At 51.2% G+C, this 21,917-nt stretch overlaps 1 protein-coding gene across 2 annotated transcripts; it reads right to left on the reverse strand.

Annotated features, from left to right (window-relative positions):
- Window positions 1-637: 637 nt before the first annotated feature.
- Window positions 638-21,707, reverse strand: ESPL1 (extra spindle pole bodies like 1, separase). 2 transcript variants are annotated; one of them, XM_086713266.1, is made up of 31 exons: window positions 21,553-21,707; window positions 20,884-20,976; window positions 19,660-20,718; window positions 19,264-19,368; window positions 18,983-19,103; window positions 15,894-16,030; window positions 14,705-14,898; window positions 14,152-14,391; window positions 13,783-13,927; window positions 13,534-13,672; window positions 13,198-13,337; window positions 11,360-11,494; window positions 10,184-10,303; window positions 9,557-9,728; window positions 9,035-9,163; window positions 8,749-8,905; window positions 8,124-8,233; window positions 6,066-7,054; window positions 5,331-5,673; window positions 4,969-5,130; window positions 4,316-4,529; window positions 4,031-4,221; window positions 3,367-3,494; window positions 3,108-3,230; window positions 2,485-2,640; window positions 2,204-2,374; window positions 1,973-2,077; window positions 1,690-1,805; window positions 1,447-1,530; window positions 1,126-1,290; window positions 638-1,003 (listed from the first exon to the last, which is right to left on the reverse strand). In XM_086713266.1, exons 2-31 carry the CDS (start codon window positions 20,962-20,964, stop codon window positions 802-804), a joined length of 6,333 nt encoding a protein of 2,110 aa, XP_086569392.1. In that variant the 5' UTR covers window positions 20,965-20,976; window positions 21,553-21,707; the 3' UTR covers window positions 638-801. The 2 variants fall into 2 exon arrangements, with proteins under 2 accessions (XP_086569392.1, XP_086569393.1); XM_086713267.1 differs by lacking the exons at window positions 638-1,003; window positions 1,126-1,290 and having other exon boundaries at window positions 1,690-1,839.
- Between the last annotated feature and the right edge of the window lie 210 nt (window positions 21,708-21,917).

Consider the following 21,917-nt stretch of genomic DNA (forward strand, 5'->3'; position numbering starts at 1 on the left):
TCCAGAGAATCTACTGCTGACGTGTGCGGTCCTGACAAGTGTAACAGGGGTATGTGGGGGAGAGAACAAGAGCCTCTATCACCCACGTTGGAGCAGGGCAGGGCAGCTGAGGCATTAAAGCTAGTGTTACTCCCAGGATACCTGAGCACAGGAAGACAGGACAGACATGATGGGACCTGGCCAAGACACTCTCAATGGGTCTATCTCTATGCTTCCTGAAGCCTTTGTATCCACTTAGAGCATTTTTGGGGGAGGTGGGAGGTGGGAGGAGAGAGAAAGGGGGGGGGGGAGAGAGACAGAGAGACTGACTCTCAAGCAGATTCCACGCTCAGTGTGGAGCCTGACTTGGGGCTCCACCCATGACCCTGGGATCATGACTTGAGCCAAAATCAAAGGTCAGATGCTCAACCAACTGAGCCACTCAGGCACCCCCAACTTAAGAGCATTTTGATACCCTTCAGCTTTGTCTGCTGAGGCCAAGCCAGGCCCACCTTTGTCCTGTGGTTTTGCCTTTCTTCCTAACACTCTCAGACTTGGACTCCTGCAAGCTATTCTCACCTCTTTACAGTACCACATAGTGGGAGGGAGCAATAATTTGTTTTCAAATGTTCTCAGATGAACCACACAAAACACAGGGTTTAAATGTTACATCTTTATTATATTAAGGTTAAATCAAAAGGAAATATTTCATATAAAACACTGGAAAAGTCATTTAAAAATATTTATCCTAAGGGTTAAATCTAAGAACAGGAGGTAGAACAGTCACATGGCTTCTATCTGTGATAGGACAGCTCCAAGGCATCACCGCAGGGAGACAGGCAAGCCATATGCCACAGGTGCAGCCCCAATAAGATACTTGAGTCGGGGAGCCTGGCGCGCCTGATTGACATAGTAGAGAAGAGGGGCTCCTGGGCCTGCTCCAAGCCAACCCTGCAGCAGAGCCTCCGTGTAGCGGTCAATGTCACGGTCAGTCACATCCCAGAGGTTACCCAGAAACAGGGGACTGGGGAAAAAAAAAAGAACTACAAAGTGAGGGCTCTAAAACAAAATACATGAGGAAGGATTTAGTGTTCAGACCTGGGAAAGAACCTGGGGTGGGGACCTAGGTTAGCCCTCGAGACTCACCAGCCAGCCATGATATACTTGAGCACGATGCCAGCCCCCTCCAGGTTTCCATGCACAGCCAGGGCTGCGCTGCTGCAGCCAAACAGCAGGGCCACTGCCCGGCAGCCGAGCCGCAGGACGGCCTGTCCATCCAGGAAGCGGGCACCCGCCCCGTGCCCTGCATAGCTAAGGCAAAAGGATGTGAGATGAATCTGACCCAGCAGTAGCCGGCCTCTGGCGTGTCTCCGGGGGCGTCGTGAGTCAGCCAGTGGCTTGAAAGCCACAAAACAAACTATGGTGATACCCACCCCGCCTCCCCACTTCCCTGCCCTGAGCACTCACATATATAAGTCATGCTCTGTCAAGGCTGCTTGCACTTGTTCTGGGCTCGGCACCTCCCCAACCACCCCTTTCCAGCCAGCTTCACTGTAGGGAAAAGGTAGGAGTAAGAACTGGGGTCAGCTGGCAAAGAGGGCAGAGGGAATACTAGGCAGAAGGTGGGCCGCAAGCTTTGATTCAGGGGAAAAGGACATGTTGCCCCTCTCTACCCTCCCCCACCCCCTTTCTTACTCTTCTCCCCCTGACCTGCTAAAATTGGCTCGAAATTGCTCCTCTGTGCTTGACAGATTATTGTGAGGGTTCAGGACGTAGAAGGTATTGCGTGGATCCACCCCTTGGCTTAGCACTGCCGAGGCCCCCGACTGAGGAGAAGACACTGGTGATCAGGATCCTGGTCTGGCCAGAGAGCCCAAGCTTCAACAAACTCCAAACCCCTTTCCACGACTGAACCATCCCATCCCTAAGACCCTCTCCTGTCTTCCCAGATCTCCCTCAATTACTAATCATTCCCCCACTCCCTGAAACCCACCTCTCTGATGATGGAATAGCTGAGCAAGAAGTGGAAGGAGGGCAGCCGAGTGACAGGCAGTGCCCGGAGACTGGGGATGCTCTCCCATGGCAGCTTTTGCAGGTCCTGGACAAAAAGGATGCAGGGATTACCATCCCCAGGCAGGCATCCACAAGCATCAGAAGGGGGCAGAGGGGTGACCTGGTGCCCGCTGCCCACCAGATACGGTCCCTCCAGCCCCCAGCTCCTTACCTTGTCTAGCACTAAGACAAGATGCCTATTGCTTGGTACTGTCTGACCCTGAAGACGTCGTACTGCCTCACTCAGAAGCTCTTGGGCTCGTTCTGGCCAGGCTGGGCACAGCCCATAGGCCAAGGTCTCAATGTCCTGAGGGGTGAGGGTACTGGCACCACTGAGCATGGTCTGCAGGGGAACAGTGGTCAGTGAGGGCCATCGCTCCCATCTCCACTCACAATGGCAGTGGGGGAAGAATTAAGTCCAGCTTCTTCCCCCTCCCAGATTTCTCAACTCACTTTCAGCAGAGCTGCATCAGGATATTCCCAGCCACATTCCTGCAGCAACTTTTGTAGGCGGGAGGCCTCCTGGGCAGGGCCAGGGTCCTCACTGGATGGCAGCAACAGTCCCCTCCAGCAGCCCAATATATGCTTCTCTAGGGAAATGATGAGAGCCTGAATGAGGAAGAATAGAACGTTTGGTCAGAGAGGAGCTGAGGAAATGGGTTTTCCAACGTATATATTTGTTTTACACATCTTCCCGCCAGTTAAAAAGGCAAGAAGCTAGAAACGTTTTTCATTTGCTGAGACTCGGGGAGTACAGATAAGATGATTTATCACATATCACCATGTCTTGACAAATACAAACAGGTGGGCAATGAAAGCTAAACCTGGGAAGCTGATACTTGGGCTTAAATCTTTTTCTTGTATGTATCCTCAAACATTCTGTTGGCATCACCCCTTTAAGTTTTTAGCTCTTTTTTGAAGTCGTTCTCAAGTAACATCATTTTTTATTTAGGCTATGCTTCCAGAAAGGACTTGAGGTAACTCGGCACTAGCCCGGACTCCTGAGAGAGAGGACAGTGACACGCAGGGTCACTCCCAGGGCAGGCCTGACCCCACCACACCTTGGGAGCACACACCTCCATCCTATGGTCCAGTTCTAGCCGTCCTGTCCACCATTCTCGCTTGTCAGTACAGCTGCTGTTCTCTTTCTGTTCCTTCTGGATGGTGTCAAACTCTTTCAGGGCCGAACTCAGAGGAAGCTTTGGGAGATGGGACTGTGAGCTTTCTGCTTGTCCACGTGATCACCACCTCTCCATCCCCCCAGCTGCGGGATATGAGCAGCTTGACCAGAAGCCTACCCCAGCCCAACTTTGCTTGCTGGCCCAGGAAACCTACCTTGCTCTGGGCGGTGGGGATCTGCACAGTGACTGGGGGATTGTCTTTTTCCAGCCGGGTCAGCAAGAGGGTGTTGCCCACGGTTCCAGGCTGAAGTGTGGCCAGAGCTAACACACACACAGTCACCCCTGACACACAGAGCATACCCAGAATCATTTCAGCTCTTACAAGGAACTCCCTTCCCCATCTTCTGCACTCAATCCTACCCATCACTCAAGACAATTCTAAAAAATCTCTGCTCACTGGAGTTCAAGCTGCTCTCCCCGAACAGCCCCCTGTGGAGAGAGACCACATCTTGTACTTCGATGTGTCCCTCACAGAAACTAACAAAAGTTCCTGAACAGAGGGAGGCACTCAAATCATCTGTTAATGCGTTTTGTGTTAGTGCAGGGAGACTCTGGACATCTGAACCTACCCCTGAAAAAAGACACTGAATCTGCTAGTAACGCAGAGTGGAGGTTAAAAAAAAAAAGCACAAGACTTCCAAATTTAGGGTATTTCTCTTTGGTGAGAGTAACAAAATGACAATCAGTGAAAAGGGAGGATATGTTCTTCCATAGGGTCATAAATCTATGTTAACTAATGCCTTAAACTCCTTCCCCTAACTCCTTAGTAAGAAGATGCAAAAAAGGACAGGAGAGCCAGCTGAAGCCTGCTGCCATACCGCTGGGGATCAGAGCCAGGCGCTCCTGGAAACTCTCCTTCTCAGGCTCAGGGAATTGACCAGATCCTGAAGCCCTGAAGGAAAAGAGGTGCTGGATGCGGGCCAGGGGGACATCTCCAGGCCTGTCCTGCAGGCTCAGCCTCTGCACCTGGTCTGCCATTTCGAGTGCTCCCCGGTGCTTCTGGGCCTTGCTGCAGATAACATAAGTAGGGGTGAGTTCTCCCTCCTTCAAAATCTAGACCTTCCTTCCAGTCTGTCCCCTGCATGGGCCTTGGGGAAACTCACCTGAGCTGCCTGTGGAGGTGGGTGAGCAGCTGGTGGCGACAGGTGATGGACACAGACTCAGTGACAAGGCAGGCTGTGGCACAGGGATCCCGGTGGCCCAAGCACAAAGCCAGGAGGCGGCAGAGGTAAGCATAAAGTCCACTAGGAGGGCAATGACTAACCCCACGGAAAGCAATGGTCAATAAGTCACAGATGGAATCCAGGGTAGAGAGACCTAGAGGAAGGTGAAGATACTTGCTGTAGATGAGTCCCATACTGTTTAGCTGATGGAACTTTCCATAAAAGTCCCAACTTTTCATAAAACTTTTATGGAAAGTTCCAAGTTTCCAAGGTTCTATCTCATCTCCCACTTGGATAAAAAAAGCTACCATTAATGCAGGGCAATGTGCCAGGTGGGATGCTATGCAACTTACCTCAACTCACCCCATCCCCCCAAACCCCATTTTATAGGTAAGTAAATAAAGGCTCAGAGAGGCTGAGTAACTTGCACACATCTAGTGAAGAGAGTGATGGGATTCAAACCCAGGTTCAAAGGCGACCGGATCTAGATGAGGATCCGAAGACAGAACCATGGGCAGGCCACAAGGGCATCAGATCAAGCAACCTAGAGGCTCGCCCTCTCCTAGTGACCAGACCTCAGTGGTTAGCCTCACCAATGGCTACAGGGGCAGAGGAGAGTCGGAGCCGAGGACCAAGACCCTTGTCTCTCTCCTTGTCTGGGCATGGGACCGGCAGCTCCTCTTTACTGGAATCACGTCTCAACACTTCACATTCTCCTATGGCTGTATCAGGTCCTGGAGCTGGTGCCTTCCCACCTAGGGAGAGAACGTGACTTTCTGTAGTTTCTTCCTCCTGTCGTCTCCTTTGTTCTTTCTAGGATCCAGTCCCGGAGCCAGGAACAAACTTGTATATCTGTACTGTCTTTGGCATCAGTTATTTCTTGTGCTTTGGTCCCAGGGCAACCCCGACCCCCAAAGATGTATGCACCTTCTACCTCCCACCGTTACCATCTTACCTGAGGCTGAGTCTTCCCCGTCAGAGCCCCTGAGGATCTCAAAGCTCATTTCCATCTGGTTGTCAGTCATTTCCTCCTCAGGGATGGTCCTCATGATCTCAGAGCCCAGCTCCTCACAGTGTCCTGATGTCACCTTCTTGGCCCTCCGGCTCCTACCACCCAGGCCTGGGAGCCCAGGGGCACTACTTGAGGCTGCCACTGCAACTGTCTTCAGGCTCGGGTTCTTCCTAGCCTGGCCCCGGCCCCGGCCCCGGGAAGCAGTGCCCCGTCTCTTGGGCCCCTCTGCAGGCCGTGCCTCAATTGAGACAGGGTCTTCCAAATCACTGTCATCACTGAAGTTCACCTGGGATGGGTGGGAAAGGGAGAAGGGCCAAGGGGCCTTCAGTGATAAGACATCTGCCAGCAGGTGGTGCTGCAGAGGCACACTCTCAGAGGCCTTTGGGGGAAGATTTAAAAATTAACCTCTCCAATTGAGGCAGCTCAATCAAGGGCCAGGACTCTTGGGTGCGGAAGGAGGGAGAGAAGGGAGGAACAAAAGGACAAAGGATGAAAAGGAAGAGGAACCACAGAGTTAAGGAAAGCACCTTCTGTTTGAAACAAAGATAGAATTGTCTTTCTGTGCAGGTTAACAGTAGAGCTGAAGGCCCCACCAGGTCCTGGGAAAGGCACCTATTCTGAATTCTCCAGAACCACCCCACCTGACACCAACACCACCCAGCCACAGTCCCACCTCACCTTGAGGCGCGTCTGGACCCTCTGTTGTACTCTAGGGGCCTTGGGAACCTCAGGCTTGCTCTTTGTAGGGAGGACTTCCTCAAACACAGTAAAAGGGACTCGAGTGCCTGCTGGCCTGACCTGGCCTGGGGGCTTCGGTGTACAGGGCAGTCCTCCACCTTCCAGACTTTTCAGAGAGGTATTATGGAGGTGCTGGGTAGATGAGGCTGCCCGCTGACGCCCCCTTCCAGAAAGTTTTTGGCTTCGCGGCTTAGAGGGCTCTGAGCCTGGGGAGGGTTTTACTGATGGTGGCTGCCAGCCCCAGGAGCTTGCAAAAAGTTGGGTAGTGCAGCAGTTGAGGCCGGCCAGCTTTGCAAGGGCCCGAATCAAGAGCAGGCTGGCTCGCCAGGGCTCCAGGTGGGGTACTCGTGCTGCCACAAACTTCAGCCCCGACTCCAGGACCTTCCCCAGACTCTTGTGTGATGGCCGGCTCAGCCCCTCCAGTGCCAGCTGTGTGTAGGCCTGAGCCAAGATCTCATCCAAGAGGCTCGGGACAGGGGAGGGAGGTGCTTTGTGATTCAGGGTAGTTTGTAGAGCTTGGGTGAGGCGCTCAGTGGCTGCAGGGCAACCCTTTAGCACGACCTGCAGCAGATCCAGACCCTGGGCCTGATGGCCCAAAGCCAGTCTCACCCCCGCTGTGACCAATGCCCAGCGCAGACAGACTGCCGAGAGCACGGGGCTGGCACAGAGCAAGCAGTCACACGTGGGCAGGTGGGTCAGGAAGCCGGGGCTGGGCTGGGGCTTCGCTTTCAGGACAGGGGAGGAGTTCGTAGAAGGTGCCACAGGACCTGGCTCCTTGGCCACAGTGGCTACCAGCTCCAGGGCAGGGCCTCTTAGGAAGGGCTCCTCTTCAGGGAGCTCTGGAGGACGACGGACCCGGGTCTGCTGCTTGCCCTTCTGCAGGTGGACTTTCTTCACTGAGTCCAGGTGCTGGGCTAGCCCGCCAAACTCTGGGGAGAGTGGAGCCAGAATTACAAAACTGGGAGAAGTGATACCAAGTGCTTCCTGAGCTACCCCAGGGCCCAACTCCTTAATATAGGTGTTATTTACTTACTGCTTGTATGGATTACTGTCTGATCGGACTAAATATTAATATGGCTTATTTTTGTTTTCAGTAAAATCCCTAATGTTTCTTCCCATCCCATAATAGATAAACCCAACCCGCAAAACCCCCATACCTGCACCTGAGACGGCTGCATAGCTCAGGAAAGCAGGTGGGCACCAGGAGGCCTACGTCTTTATCCTGGCTCTGGGCCCCAACTAGGCCCATGATCCTGGTCCAAAACACTGAATTTCTTAACTTCCTCATTTTACAAGTGAGAAAAAAAATCCATGTGTCCACCTGACTTTCCAGGGTTTTGTGTGGGTCAAATGAAATACGAGAGGGAAAAGTGGTTGATAAGAAAAAATGTACCATAAATACACTATTTTATTATTAATTTAAGCCCTCCTGAGGACACGACATTTGTGCGGTCCAATAGAGTGGCCACTAAGCCACAATGTGGCTACTGAGCACATGAAATGTGGCAAGTGACTGAGGAATGAATTGTAAATTTTATTTAGATTTAAATAGCCAAAATGTATCAGGCAGTGCTGAAAAGTAGAGCCACATTGGGTTAGTCAGATGGGCAAGTCATCTTAAGGAGGGACACCAGTGGTCTGATTGAAGCAGAAGAGTTAGAAGTCCCTGATTTAGGGGTGCCTGGGTGGCTCAGTCAGTTAAGCGTTCGACTTCGGCTCAGGTCATGATCTCGCGGTCTGTGAGTTCGAGCCCTGCATTAGGCTCTGTGCTGACAGCTCAGAGCCTGGAACCTGCTTTGGATTCTGTGTCTCCCTCTCTCTCTGCCCCTCCCCTGCTCACACTCTGTCTCTGTCTCTCTCTCTAAAACATTAAAAAAAAAAAAAAAAAAAAAGGTCCCTGATTTAGAAGGAACCCACACTTTCACATACAAAGATGTGTCGTAGTGTTTGTGTGCCACTCCCGCCACTGCCCGTGGGTGTGGGGGCATGGCTGCTCACCTGTGCAAGACTCCAGTAAGAACAGAACCTGCTGCAGGTCCGACTCACAGAGGTCAATGTCAGTGCGTGCCAGCTCCAGCTCCGCCTTCAGCACCAGGAACAGGGCACACCTTGTTGGGAGAGGAGATGACAAGCAACTCGTGCAAGTCTTTGTGTTCCTGAGTCCATCTTCCTGTCCCTTTCACTGGCAGCACTGGGGCAGGCTCCTGGCCTCTGGAGGACCTCTACTCTCTCGAGCTGACTTCAAGTCTACCCTGGGAAAACTCTCTACACTTCTCCCTCATCCCCAGTCATCTTTGTGCACGAGGACAGGATTTCCCAAACCACATTCCCACCCAAAGAAAAGGATCCTGTGGGCAAAGGGACTTAGGGAAACATGGTACACCAGCTCTCCCTTTTGGAGAGTTACAATGTGGATCGGCGTACTGAAGGATGTGAGAAGTCCTACAGGAAATAAAAATGTCTAAGCTTGGTTAAGTCGGCATTTCCTACTTACTGAGCCATGGGATACATTCTCCCAACCCCTCCAAACATAACACGTAAAATCTGTGGGAGAGTTTGGGACCCCAGAGTCCAGGATGTGGGCACTCAGGTTCTGGAATGGCCTCCTCTGGCCTGTACTCACTGGTGTGGTAGCTGCAGTTTCGTCGTAAGTTTCAGGGCATCCAAGCAAAAGGCCTTGGCTTCGCTCACACAACCCAGATGGCCCAGGCGGGAGACCAGCTTCTCTGAGCAGCTCAGCACCTCTGTCAGAACCTGCCATTTTTGTACCAGATTTTCACCTGGTACAAAGGAGAGAGACGAGACCACCGTCACTCGGTCACAGCCTGGATCCTCTGGAGGCAAAGCTGGCAGCCCCACCATCTGGCCTGTTCATTCCCACTGGGCCTCGCTCTCCTCCTCAGACTCACCATAGTCCAGAAATGGGGTCTCCACAGCCGCCTTCTGAATCGAGAGCACGTCACTGCCCAGGAGCAGGAGGATAATGCTTCGGAGGAGCTTATGGGAGTCGACGAGTGCAATCTCAGGCGTCTGCCAGCCTGTGCAGGGAGTCGTGGGGGGACAAGAAGGGAGATGATGCCGCCAGAACTGCCACCACCTTCACCTACTAAGATAGCAAATGCAAAACGTGCTGCCGCTGTTCTTCTGTGCCTAAGGCAGACAGAGCGAATCAATCACAGAACTCTTTCCCTTAGACCACGTGGGGCCTCAGAACCCTTGTTAGTATAGCATTCCAGCCAGGTAATAAGCAATCGATCAGTCGGCAGACAAACAGAGACTCATATGCTATCCCAGGCCTACTCTGTGCAGCCTCTAAGTGGGCTAGTCCACACAGTTGGGACAGCAGAGGGGACAAGGGCTTGAGAAGAGCTGAGAGTGGATGATCCACACCATTTGACCACAAAGGGCCATCATCCACCCTATTCTTTCACCTTGGGCACAGAGCTGCTCCCGCAGGGAGGCTGAGAGGCTGTTTGATGAGAGGCTGAGGTACGATGCCACCACCTGCAAGGCCTGGACACGCAGCAAGTACCAGGCCTTGGATGATCTCTGGAGGGCAGGGTCCCGAAGCACAGACAGCAAGAGAGAGGCACCCTCAGTCACCTGGGAGACAGGGAGGGCCAGAGAAGAGTGGTGAGTGAGGTCAGAGCAGCGATTCAGAGCTTAGGATGCCCCTAAAGATCATCTGGCCCAGCCCCTGCTTTTGAGAATGATAAAAGCTGTGGAGAAAACGACAGCCTGAGAGGGCGCAAGACGCAGACAAGTCACACAGTTAGGCTGTGAGAAAACTCAGGTTTTCTGCATCTCACTTGATTTCTAATTTGGGCTCCATTGCCTTCCTGGGATCAATGTCATCTCAGTCTCTAGTCACAGGACAGTGTGACTGAGGCAACTGGGAAAGAATAGAAAGGACAAGGCTGGGAAACAGCACTGCTTCTCACGGTTGGGAATACTCTTCCTAGCTCCAGGGAAATCTCAGAAGCCTGAAAAATATCCCGAAAATCCTAAAAATCCTTCCAATACCTGGGAACTTCAGGGGTTAAGAAAGTGAGAAATACCTTCTGGTGAACACAGTAGAGCTGACTTCGAAGTAGGTTACAGGTTAGCGAAAGGAGCAGGTACGTGTCAGTGTTGTGATCCAGAAGCTTCAGGCTTGAGTCTGCCTCTTCCAGGTATAGCTAAGAAAACAATCATGGGATTCGTGAACATGCTGGTGAGGAAAGGCAGCCAGACTTTTCAAATTAAAGTGGATTAAAACACTTGCAAGTAAAATGCAGAACACCTCCAACTAAGTATTCAATTATTTCATATATTATAATCTACAACATGAGAGTTATTCAATCACTCGCTAAAATGTTCATTTAATATCTTTTGGTTAACCGCTATGTTAGAAAGACATAGCTGAATAAGGAATAAGCAAGACTTTCCATCCAATAGCTTGCAATGCAGTGGGGGTGCAGACACACCTGTGTAATCGTGACACAATGCCATTAGTGGTATGGGGACCCAGGGAAAGTAGGTGATTCTGCCCTTGAAGAAGAGGATGTATAAAATACTTCATGAGGGAGAGGACAATTGAGCTAGGCCTTGAAAAGAAAGTAGAAAAAAGGTGGGTGGAGGAGGTGTATTTAGGGTGGAGGGGCTAACAGAACCAAAGGGAGGGAGGCACATACAAGGCTCTAAAGTAACTGGCGTGGATGGACAGAAGTTCCATGGTGGGGAGTGGCAAGAAAAAACATGAGCCAGGATACAGAGGTGTGCAATACTAAGTAAAGTGTCTAGACAGTATCATCCTACAGGTAATGAAGAAACCAATGAAATCCTTTAAGCAGGAAAAAAGATGAGATCAGATCTGTGCCTTAAAAGATCATGTTAGAAGACAAAAGGGGCCTCCCTGCTGGAGGCAGGGAGACCAGCCAGGTGGTGTTGGAGCAGTCCTAAGGGAGTGGACAAAGGGCGACTAGGGCAAATGGTGGGGAAATACAGGATTAGTGGTGTATTTCTGGTGCAGGATCTATAAGACTTAGGAAACAATGGTTTTGCAGTGAGAAGGAAAGACGCTTCCTCTTCCCACAGCTGCCTCCCAACCACTCCACACTTTACGACCCTCCAGCAGGATGTAGCAATAGAAGGCAGGGAAGATGCCCCTTCAGTATCTTGTCTTCTCAGAGAAAAGATGGGTCACTAAAGCCAGGTCCCCCCGCAGCTCCGGGCTTGGCTGGCTGGGCACTCACCTGGGCATAGCTGGGACAGCCAAGCATCAGGAGCAGCTGGCTGGCGTGGCAGGAGGAGCCGGCTGCCTTCGCGTGGTCCTCCAGTCTCTGGGAGACGATCCGTACGAGCAGGAGGACCTCCAGAGCCTGCAGGGGCTGGTCAGCCAGGAGCAGGAAGTTTACCCAGCTCCTGCTTGAACCTCCCTTTCTACCCTCTGCTCCTCAGCCCTTTGAGACCTTGGTCTGACTTCAGAGCCTGGATGAGGTGTGGCTACAGACAAGGCCACCACCTGCCATCCTCAAGAAGCCTGAGATAAGAGCAGCGAGGAGCCTACCACCATCCAGCCTCCCGCGTGAAAGCTTAGGTACCAGTCAGCATCGACAGCTGGGAGTTACCAAAAGCTTACTATGGGCCAGGCACTGTGCTGAGAGGTTTACATCAGGGCAGGGGGATGGGCGAGACAGGCAAGAGGATCAAGAGGTACAAACTTCCAGTTATAAAATAAGTAAGTCGCGGGGCTGAAAAAGTACAGCACAGAGGGTACAGTCAATAACATTGTGATAATAATGTATGGTGACTTCCTTCACCATGGTGAGCACTGAGTAACGCACGCTATTGCCAAATCACTATGTTGCACGCCTAAAACTAATATAATATTGTGTGTCAACCATACTTCAATTCCTTTTAATGTTTACTTACTTTTGAGAGAGAGAAAGCCTGAGCAAGAGAGGGACAGAAAGAGAGAGGGGACAGAGGATCTGAAGCGGGCCCTGTGCTGACAGCAACGAGCCTGATGCAGGGCTCAAAGCCCTGAACTGTGAGATCATGACCTGAGCGGAAGTTGGGATGCTCAACTGACTGAGCCACCCAGTTGGTTCAAGCCCCACATGGGGCTCTGCGCTGATAGCACGGAGCCCACTTGGGATTTTGTCTCCCTCTCTCTCTGCCCCTAACCTGCTTGCTCTCTCTCTCTCTCTCTCTCTCTCTCAAAATAAATAAAAATACACTTAAAAAAAAAAAAAAAGAATTCATAGATCTAAAAAAAAAAAAAAAAATTGAAGGGACACCTGGCTGGTTCAGTGAGGGGGGCATACAAAGTTGTGAGTTTGAGCCCCACATTGGGTGTAGAGATTACTGAAAAATAAAATTTGAAGTGAAACTTCAAAAGTCATAATAAAAATATCAAATTGTCAAAAAGAGGAGTTCACGTGCATCAGCTCTTTTAATCTTTCATAGTGACTCTAACCCCAATTTTACAGATGACTATAGACTAAGAGGCTTAAGACTCACACAAGTTAAGTTGCTTGCCCAAATTCACATCACAGGTACGGGGGAGAGCCAAGACTCAGATCTAGCGCTGAGGCACCTTCCCTCGATTCTCATGCTAGAAATATGGCCTAATGGCCACAGTAACAAAGATCTTTTTTATGTACCATGTTCTTTTTCGGAGGTTCCTAATGTGGGGTCCAGGGAAGAGCTTCAGGGAGTCTGTGAAATGTCCTGATGTTGCATGTAAAAATGTAAAATTAAACCTATAGGCATCTATGTATGTTTCAGAAAACACACAGCTCAAATTACCTAAGAATTAATAATAACTATATCTGACATTTGAATATGCCACTTAAGGACACCATGAGGTAGTGCTATTACTGTCCTCATTTTAGACACAAGGAAACCTGGGTTTAGGAAGTTACGTCACTTGCCAAGGTGAGTTAAAATAAAGGACGAAGCTTGTATTTCAACTTAGGAAGCCCGGTGAGAGAGGCCACAATGGGCTACATGGCTTCTTAGCAGATAAACCAGCCAAAGAAGAGGAAAGAGTGGGCTTCTGGCGTGTGTTAACGCCCTGCCCCATTACCTTTGCCGCCAGCTGATAGAGGGCTGCTAGGGTCTGCAGTGAGGCTGCCGTCTGCTGGAGACACCGTACAGCGGGGGCTTGTGCCTTTGTAAGCACCTCCTTCCAAAGGGCCAGTGCTTGGTCCAGGCATTTGGACTGAGCTAGAAGTCAGAAGAAAGGGACCGGCCATTCTCTCAGTGTGGGCCATCTGGGGAGAATGCAGCCTTCTTCGTAACGCCCTCTGCCCTCTGTGCCCACCTCCCACCCTACTTCCTTTCCCCTACCTGGGGTCCCCATTCTGCTCTTAGGAAGACACAGAGGAGACCCCATCTAGCACACTACATTCACAACCCTCACCAGCATCTGCAGCCAGGTTGAAGGCAATGTTACTGTATAGGAAACGATCTTCTTGGAGTTTATCTTCATAGTTCAGGTCATTGACTTCAAATTCCTCCAGGTTATTAGGGGCCTGGGCTCTCCGATCCCGCTCGATACCCTAGATCGGGGGGAGGGGGGATCAGGATAAAAAACAGGGCTGGCACCAGCTTACTGTGGGCCTGGGGGAAATAATCCAGTTCTGCTAAGCCCCACAGAAGCCACACTTACTTCCTGCATTTTGGTCTCCAGGGTACAAATGTAGAACCATAGGAGGGCCTGTGCTTTATCATCCAGAAGCCGATCCTTGGCCTGGGTCTCAGGCCTCACAGACTCCAGAAGCTGTAGGGCTTCCTGGATAGCATCCAGGGCAGAGCTGAAGGGAGAGGATGGACTTAAGCTGGGCCCATGACGAGTACCTGCCATAGTGTCCTGGGAAGGACCTTCTGCAGGATAGCCAGCCCCACCCTTTGAATGAGCGCCCATGGCCACAAACTGAAGTGGCTGCTCAGGGACTTGGGAGAGGGAAACGGCCTCTGAAAAGGGTAAGATGACCTAGGGTGAGAAGCAAGAGTGGCCTCCCCAGCTATTCTTCCTCACCAGTTGGTCTGCTGGGCAAAGTCATGGTAGCAGAGCACCTGAGCCAGTTCCACCAGGTGGGTGGCTCGAGCCCAGGCCCCAGCCGGTGTCTCCTCAGGGCTCAGCTCCAGCAGGTCACAGATGACGTTGAACCGTTCCTGCCCTGTGTCCGCTCGCACAGCCTTATAGGCCTGCAGCTCCTCCCTCAGCAGGAAGACCAGGGTCTCTGGGTCCCAGCCACTCAGGCTGTCTCGCAGAGTCCTAAGAGAAGGCAGGCCCAACGCCATGTCAGGGAGTCCGTGAAGCATGGAGCTTCTGCCCCGTGCCAAGGAGTCCCAGCCGTGGCTTGCTGAGAGGTCACTGACTTCCCAGTCATTAAAGCAAGGGCATTGCCTGTCCCCACTGCTCCCCTATACCTAGCACAGTGACTGTCATATAGTAGGCATTTGATAAATAACAACGAACAGAGGAACCAGTGCCTTTTTTCAGACAGAAGGATACACGAGACCACCAGTACCAAAAGCTAGCCCTAGCCAGGGAGCAAACATGGTTGTCTCCCTCCCTGCCAACTCACCTCAGCTGTAGCTCCTTGTCTCCTGCTCTGGCTGCATCCATCTTGATCCGAACCCAGAAGGTGACAGGCTCAGCCATGTGTTGGGGGCCACAGGGCTGCAGGGCTGTCAGCCACAAAGTCACCATCTCGCAGCCCTGGGCCTGTTTACCCAGTTTCTTCAAACTCTCTCCATGCAGCCGGAAGCACCTGTGCAACTGACCATAGAAAGCAGAGACCAAACTGCAGAGAGGAACCACCGAGTCCGTAATAGTGGGGGAGTACATGCCACACAGGTACATACACCACCAGGTGGTCCGCCAGCCCCCAAGCCTGCCCCAAGGCAGAAGACACCAAAGCACTAAACACCCCAGGGTTCTCAATCTGAGGCTTCAATCCACCCACCCACATATTTATGTCCACAGCCCTAGAAACCCGTTTCTCCTCCTGTAACCCCTCTCTCACAAGTCAGCGTCTTCTCAGTCTGAAATGCCAGGCCATCCTTGACCTTCCCTCCGCACCCCCCCACCCCCACCCCGTCACAGCCAGTCACTTACCAAATTAATCCCGGGCTTCTTGCACCCATTCCCTTCTTCCCATCCCGCAAGACGCTACTTCAGTTCAGATACCCACCCTTTCCGGCCCAGGCTACAAGAGCAGTGGGGGTGCCCACTGTTGTCCTGGTATCTTGTTCATTCACCATAGTGATGCCAGAGAAACTCAAAATGCCAAGCTGATGTCATGCCTTCCTTTGAGAGGCTCATCTGCCTCACTCAAGATGAAAACCAAGGCCCTCTACAACCCATCTCAACTGCCACTCCAGCCAACCCATAATTTCATGGGTCTCCTTGCGATGGTTCTCACTCTGGTTACTTAAAGGGCCTCCTCGGGGAACTTTTAAAATAACCAGATGCGTGGGCTCTAGCACCAGAGATTCTGATGCAATCGGCTTGGGCCAGGCATCAGAATGAGTTTTTTTAAGTACATTCAGGGGATTCTAACATGCAACCAGGTTGAGAACCACCAGCTTGAACGTGGCTAAATATAAAAAGTGAGACCATTAAAAAAAAAAAAATAGTAATAGTACAAGTGAGGTGTGGAAGACACCGTCCCAGGTACTTGGCTCTTAACACGCTACTGCAGGGCAGGGTCCTGGCCAGGCCCTTTCATGCTACTCAGGCCTCCAACATAACCTCCCTTCCTGCCCTCGTACCTTCTCAGGAGGCACCTCAGGATAGGTGTCCGGCTTCACCAACCCCAGGTGCTGACAGAGGGGCTCAGAGATGGCACAGGCCTCGGAATACAGCTTGTGACTATAGAAGCTGTAGGCCAAGTTACTGGTGTAAGAGGCTGCAAGTGAGAGAGAGAATAGTTGACAGCGGAAATAGTTCCCACTGCCGCTCTCCTGTTGGAGAGGCAGTAGAGAGAAGCTCAACCTGTGGCCGGCTCAGTAGCTTCCAGATCAGACAGGAAGCCCTACTGCTAGGGAATGAGATAGCCCCTACCTGCTCCAACTCAGCCCGTGACGTTCATTCCTGTAAGGCACACCCACACCAGCGGCTCCTTTGCACTTGTTCTACAAGTGCAAGCTGAGTCTTCACTCCTACACAGGGCCCATTTCCTCACATGCCAATTTTTGCCTTCATCTTCCTCCAAAGGGCAGCATTTTGGGGTTAACGCTCTGGCCTATCCCTTATCTCCTCCTCCTCCTCTCATTCCACGAAAGCCACACTAGGAGCCTCCTTGCTGTTTCTTGACCACACCAGGATAGTTCCTGCCTTAGGGCCTTGGCCTTGACTGTTTCTTCTGCCAAGGATGTCCTTTTGCAGGTGTCTACATGGCCAACTCCATCACATCCTCCAAGTTTTGCTCATGTCACCCTCCCAAGCAGGCCTATCCTGACTCTATTTTAAGTGGTAACTTGCCCCCTCACCCACCCTGAACTCCTAATTCCCTTTCCTATCCTGCTCTATATTCCTTCCCCCCCGCCCCCACATTTCTTATCACTTTCTAACATATTGATAATTCAATTATTCTGTTGCTTATTATCATTCTCCCCTAACCAGACTGTGGCTTCGTGAGGGCAGGGATCTTTGTTTCATTTACTGATACACCCAAGTCCTCACAATAGTGCTTGGCACACGGTAGGTGCTCAACAGATATTTGTTGAATGAACAAAATTTGCCCTAAACTCTAGTTTATGCAGCTTTTTGGCTATCAACACAGATGGCTGGAAAAAATTAAGTCAGGCTTCAATATTCCGGGAAGAATTTTCAAACTAGTAATTTTTGTGACTGCTGATGATATTTTCATTTCAATGGGTAGGTTCAACTACTGAATATATAAATATGAAAAGTTCTGGGGCACCTGGGTGGCTCAGTTGGTTGGGCATCTGACTTCGGCTCAGGTCATGATCTTGCAGTCTGTGAGTTCAAGCCCCGTGTCGGGCTCTGCGCTGACAGCTCAGAGCCTGGAGCCTGCTTCAGATTCTGTCTCTCTCTCTCTCTCTCTGCCCCATCCCCTGCTCTCACTGTGTGTGTGTGTCTCTCAAAAATAAAAGAAAAACATAAAAAAAAAAAAAAGAAAAAAAAAGTTCTCCAAAACTTTTCAGTGACTGAACTCATTGGGTTTGTATAATTTAATGGGGCCATCCTTTTTATAAACTGAAGGGAAAACGTATTATAAAATACAAAAATAGACAAAACTAAAGTATGCCGTTAGGATAATGGTTGCTTTGAGGAGGGGGGTTACTAGAAGGGGGGCAGAAGGAGGGGTTTCCCCAAGGTCTAAATCATGCTCTTACTTGACCTAGATGTTGGTTAAAAAGTATGTTCAGGGGCGCCTGGGTGGCTCAGTCGGTTGAGCGTCCGACTTCAGCTCAGGTCACAATCTCACGGTCTGTGAGTTCGAGCCCCGCGTCGGGCTCTGGGCTGATGGCTCAGAGCCTGGAGCCTGCTTCCGATTCTGTGTCTCCCTCTCTCTCTGCCCCTACCCCGTTCATGCTCTGTCTCTCTCTGTCTCAAAAATAAATAAACGTTAAAAAAAAAAAAAATTTAAAAAGTATGTTCACTTTGTACTTTTCTGTATGCACGTTTCAACTGAAAGGGTGTGGAGAAGTATATATGCAAATTTATTTATACATAGTACATCTCCAGAATGATACGTAAGAAATTGATCGTATTAGTTGTCTCAGTAGAGGGGAACTCTGTGACCAGGATTAGGAGAGACTTTAGACTACATGCCTTTTTGCGCAATTTGATTGTTGAAGCATTTTTACCTGGTTTCTAAAAAAAAAATTTAAGTTATAAATATTCTTTAAAACTTGGGGTGCCTGGGTGGTTCAGTGGGTTAAGTGTCTGACTTCGGCTCAGGTCATGATCTCATGGTTCGTGGGTTCGAGCCCCATGTCGGGCTCTGTGCTGACAGCTCAGAGCCTGGAGCCTGCTTCGGATTCTGTGTGTCTCCCTCTTTCTCTGACTCTCTCTCTCTCTCAAAAGTAAAAATAAACATGAAAAGTAAACATTAAAAAAAATAAAACTTCTAGAAAGGTCATAGGGGTGCCTGGGTGGCTCAGTTGGTTAAGCATCCGACTTTGGCTCAGGTCATGATCTTGTGGTTTGTGAGTTCAAGCCCCACATTGGTCTCTGTGCTGACAGCTCAGAGCCTGGAGCCTGCTTCGGATTCTGTGTCTCCCTCTCTCTCTGCCCCTCCCCTGCTTGCACTCTGTCTCTCTCTCAAAAATAAATAATAAAAAAAATTAAAAAAAAAAAGGTCATAAAGTTGCATATCAGGTACAAACATTTTCATGAAAGAAAACACCAAATCATGTTTCAATGTCAATGACAAAAAATTTGTGTCTATCATAAGTTAGCCTTATCACTTCTCTACTACTATAAATGTTTAAAAAAAATGTTTTTTAATGTTTTATTTATTTTTGTGAGAGACAGAGAGACAGAGTACAAGCGGCGGGGGCGGGGGCGGCAGGCAGAGAGAGAGGGAGACAGAATCCACGAAGCAGACTCCAGGTTCTGAGCTGTCAGCACAGAGCCCAACATGGGGCTCGAACCCATGAACACGAGATCATGACCTGAGCCAAAGTTGGATGCTTAACCAACTGAGCACCCAGGCACCCCTGTAAATGTTTATAAGTACAAGTGATGAGGGTCACTTAAGAACATTTTTTTCACTGCCTCCTTAAACCACAAGGAGCCCCCAAGGTGGTCAGAACCATCCAGCAAGTGCTATTTGTCTGCCTAGTGAGTGATGACCTTCCCCCCTGCATCTGGGCCCCAGGGCACTAACCAGTCATGCCCAGGTAGTCAGTCAGCTCTTGGCCTGACAGGCTCTGTAAGGCCTCCAGCATCCAGACCACAGTAGATTTGCAACTTTCCACCAGCTGGGCCAGGTCAGCCAAATCAGTTACCTAAAGGGACAAGAAGGTCTTGAGAGTCAGAAGAGACATAATAGGTCCAAGGTGACATCTACCCCACCCCAAACCCAAAGCAACTCCAAAGCTCTACCAGGGCAGTCCAGCAACCCCAGACCCCAGGACCTGTCCAGGTCTTTTGATTCCCAGACTGTACCTGACAGCTTTGCGCAAAGTCATAAACCACCACAGTGTAGAGGTGAAGTCCCTGAAATTGCATCTGAACCAGAGACTGCTGCTGCTTGGAGGAATCCCCACAGACCTGAGGAAGGAAGGGGAAGGTTGGGTTGAGAGGCAGAGATACAGGATGAGCTCCAAACTGAAGACTGGCCCAGAGTCCTGGAGAGCTGACTCAGCCCAGGGAGTAGGAAGAAGGGCATTAGGAGGGGCCATGGCCCTCCCAGAGTAGACTAGGCTGCTGGTGGCTGCACGAGGCATAATCCAGAGAGCAGCTGACTGAGGAGGGAGCCAGGGCTTCCAGATCTTACCAAAGACCTTAGCCTGATAGTCTGCAGAACCACATTCCCACCCTACCTCTAGGTTCTTAACTCACACCATCCTGCAGCTGCCGGATGAGAGAGCAGTACCCGCCAAGAAAAGCAAAGAGGCCCAGAACAGCATCCAGTCCATAGCGTCTCTTGATGCCTCGCTCCAGTCCTGAGAGGAAGAACTGGCAGCTGTCACATAATGCCCGCAATGGGGGTGATGGTGCCTCCACACTGTTGTTCAGGACAGCTGATGCCTTGATCAGAAGCTCGGCCAGTGCCTGGGATCCTCCCTCCCCAGCCTGTAGCAGTTCAACCCCAAGATGGCATAACTGGAGGCTGGGGGCCAGACTGGTGTTCCTTAGGTAATCATGGGTCTTCTCCACTACTCTCGTGGCCTTGGCATGGTGGCCACTCCAGCAGAGGCGACGGCAACGTTCCAGGGTGAGTTCCAAGAGACAGAGGGCCCTCTGGGGAGAAAGAGGACCAGGAGAACCCCCTCCCTCACCCACCAAAACTTTGATCACATGCCTGGAGAGCAGATCATCTAGGAAATCAGCATCGGCTTCATTCAGACTGTGCCCAGTGGCATCAAATAGCTGATGGGCAGCTACCATTCGACAGGCTGTTGGAGAAGCAAAGTGGGGAACCTCACAAGGGGTACTTTCATCCTCCAAGAGTACAAGAAAGCTCAAGGCCTTCAGCCGAGTTGATAATGCAGCTCGCCGCTCCTCCAGGGTTTCTGCTGCCTTCCAAAGCAGAGAAAAGCTGCCTCGCGCCACAGCATCATAGTCCTGGGGAGCAGCTTGGCGAGAGCAATGCACCAAACAGGCATGAAGGGGTTTTGCGAATCGGAGCGTGGCCTCTGGGATTCCCTGTGTGGCAATGTTCCGCAAAAAGATGAAGAGAATTCGTTCCAGGTACAGGGGTGGGCGCTGGGGGGTAGACATCAAGTAGCCATTGTAAGCCAGCTCCGCTAGTTCCAGCAGGCTCTCCAGGTGCCTAGGGCAAGCCAGCTTGGCAGTCAGCTGCTGGTTGCAAGCCCTCAAGATGGCATCACAAGCTTGTCTCCTCTCGACATCAGATCGGCAGCTGGATGAACCAGCTGGAAGCTTGGACAGGAACTCCTAAGAGGAGAGGAAGCTGTGATTGGGACCACCAAAGTAGGGAAAGATAACTAGAAAGGGGGCTTCTCAGGAGAGGATCCCCTATTAGTTATCTCTTCATATAAGACAAAAAACCCCAGCTCATCTTGGAAAGCCAGGTGTATCCAGAGCCAGACACAATCCTACCTTCAAGTCAGGCAGCAACTCTTCAGCTTCCTTCACGCTGCTTAGCAAGGTCCCAAAGTTGATTCCTTTGAAGCTCCTCATGGCGTTGGAGGGCTAGGGAAAAGGAGAAGGATTAGAGTAGGCGGAGAAGATTCATAATGGAGGGCAGGAGAAGGCTTGAAGGCTGCAGAAGTGAGGGGCGGTGGGGGGGGGGGGGGTTGTTTGCAAAGAATCCCATGAGAAATCCTATCGGGAGGGGCGCCTGGCTGGCTCAGTCAGTGGAGCTGTGGGATTCTTGATCTCCGGGTCGTCACTTCCAGTTCCACTTTGTAGAGATTACGAGATTACAAGAAAAGGGAAGGTAAGGGAAAGTAAAGGGAAGGTAAAGGGAAGGTAAAGGGAAGGGAAGGGAAGGAGAAAGAAAGACAGAAAGAAAAACAGACAGAAAGAAAGAAACCCTATTCGGGAAAAACGCCCATGTCAGGACAGCAGGCTCCCGTTATAAACGGACGCCTCTGCTTCTCCTTCCTCTCGGGGGATCCGGAGCCTCACTACCCATTCCACCACCCCAACGCTCCATACCGGGAGGCCTCCACTGAGTTCGGAGCTCACCAGGACATCCGGAGGTCTCCCAACCTTCCTTCGCAGAGCCGCCCCTCCCCTCAAGTCAGCGCCGGGACCCCACCTCACCTTGGCACGTACACACGTTCACGAGTTCCTCTGGGCTTTATCGCCCCAGAGGTCGCCTCCCCACCAGGTCCAGGACTTACTCGCCAGAAGAAGAGCTCTGCAAAAACCCAAGGACTCAACCTTCGTTTTCCGCGCCAGCCCCCCCTTTCAAATATCTCCAGCGACCAATGAGCGAGAGCTTTGTAACGCCGGCGTGCCGCGCGGCACAGTGGGAGTTGTAGTCTACCCGCCGCGCCGCACCATCACGTGATACCGGCGGCGGGGTCGAGTTGCTGTGGGCGTTAAGGCCTCTTGGGGGCGCGGGTTTCCCCACTTACGCCAAGGCGGAGATCCTTAGCTACCCGTTGCTTAGTCGCTATCGGGAG

This window comes from Puma concolor, chromosome B4 (genome assembly GCF_028749965.1).
Source record: "Puma concolor isolate L17-30 chromosome B4, mPumCon1.1.hap2, whole genome shotgun sequence".
NCBI classification, from domain to species: Eukaryota; Metazoa; Chordata; class Mammalia; order Carnivora; family Felidae; genus Puma; species Puma concolor.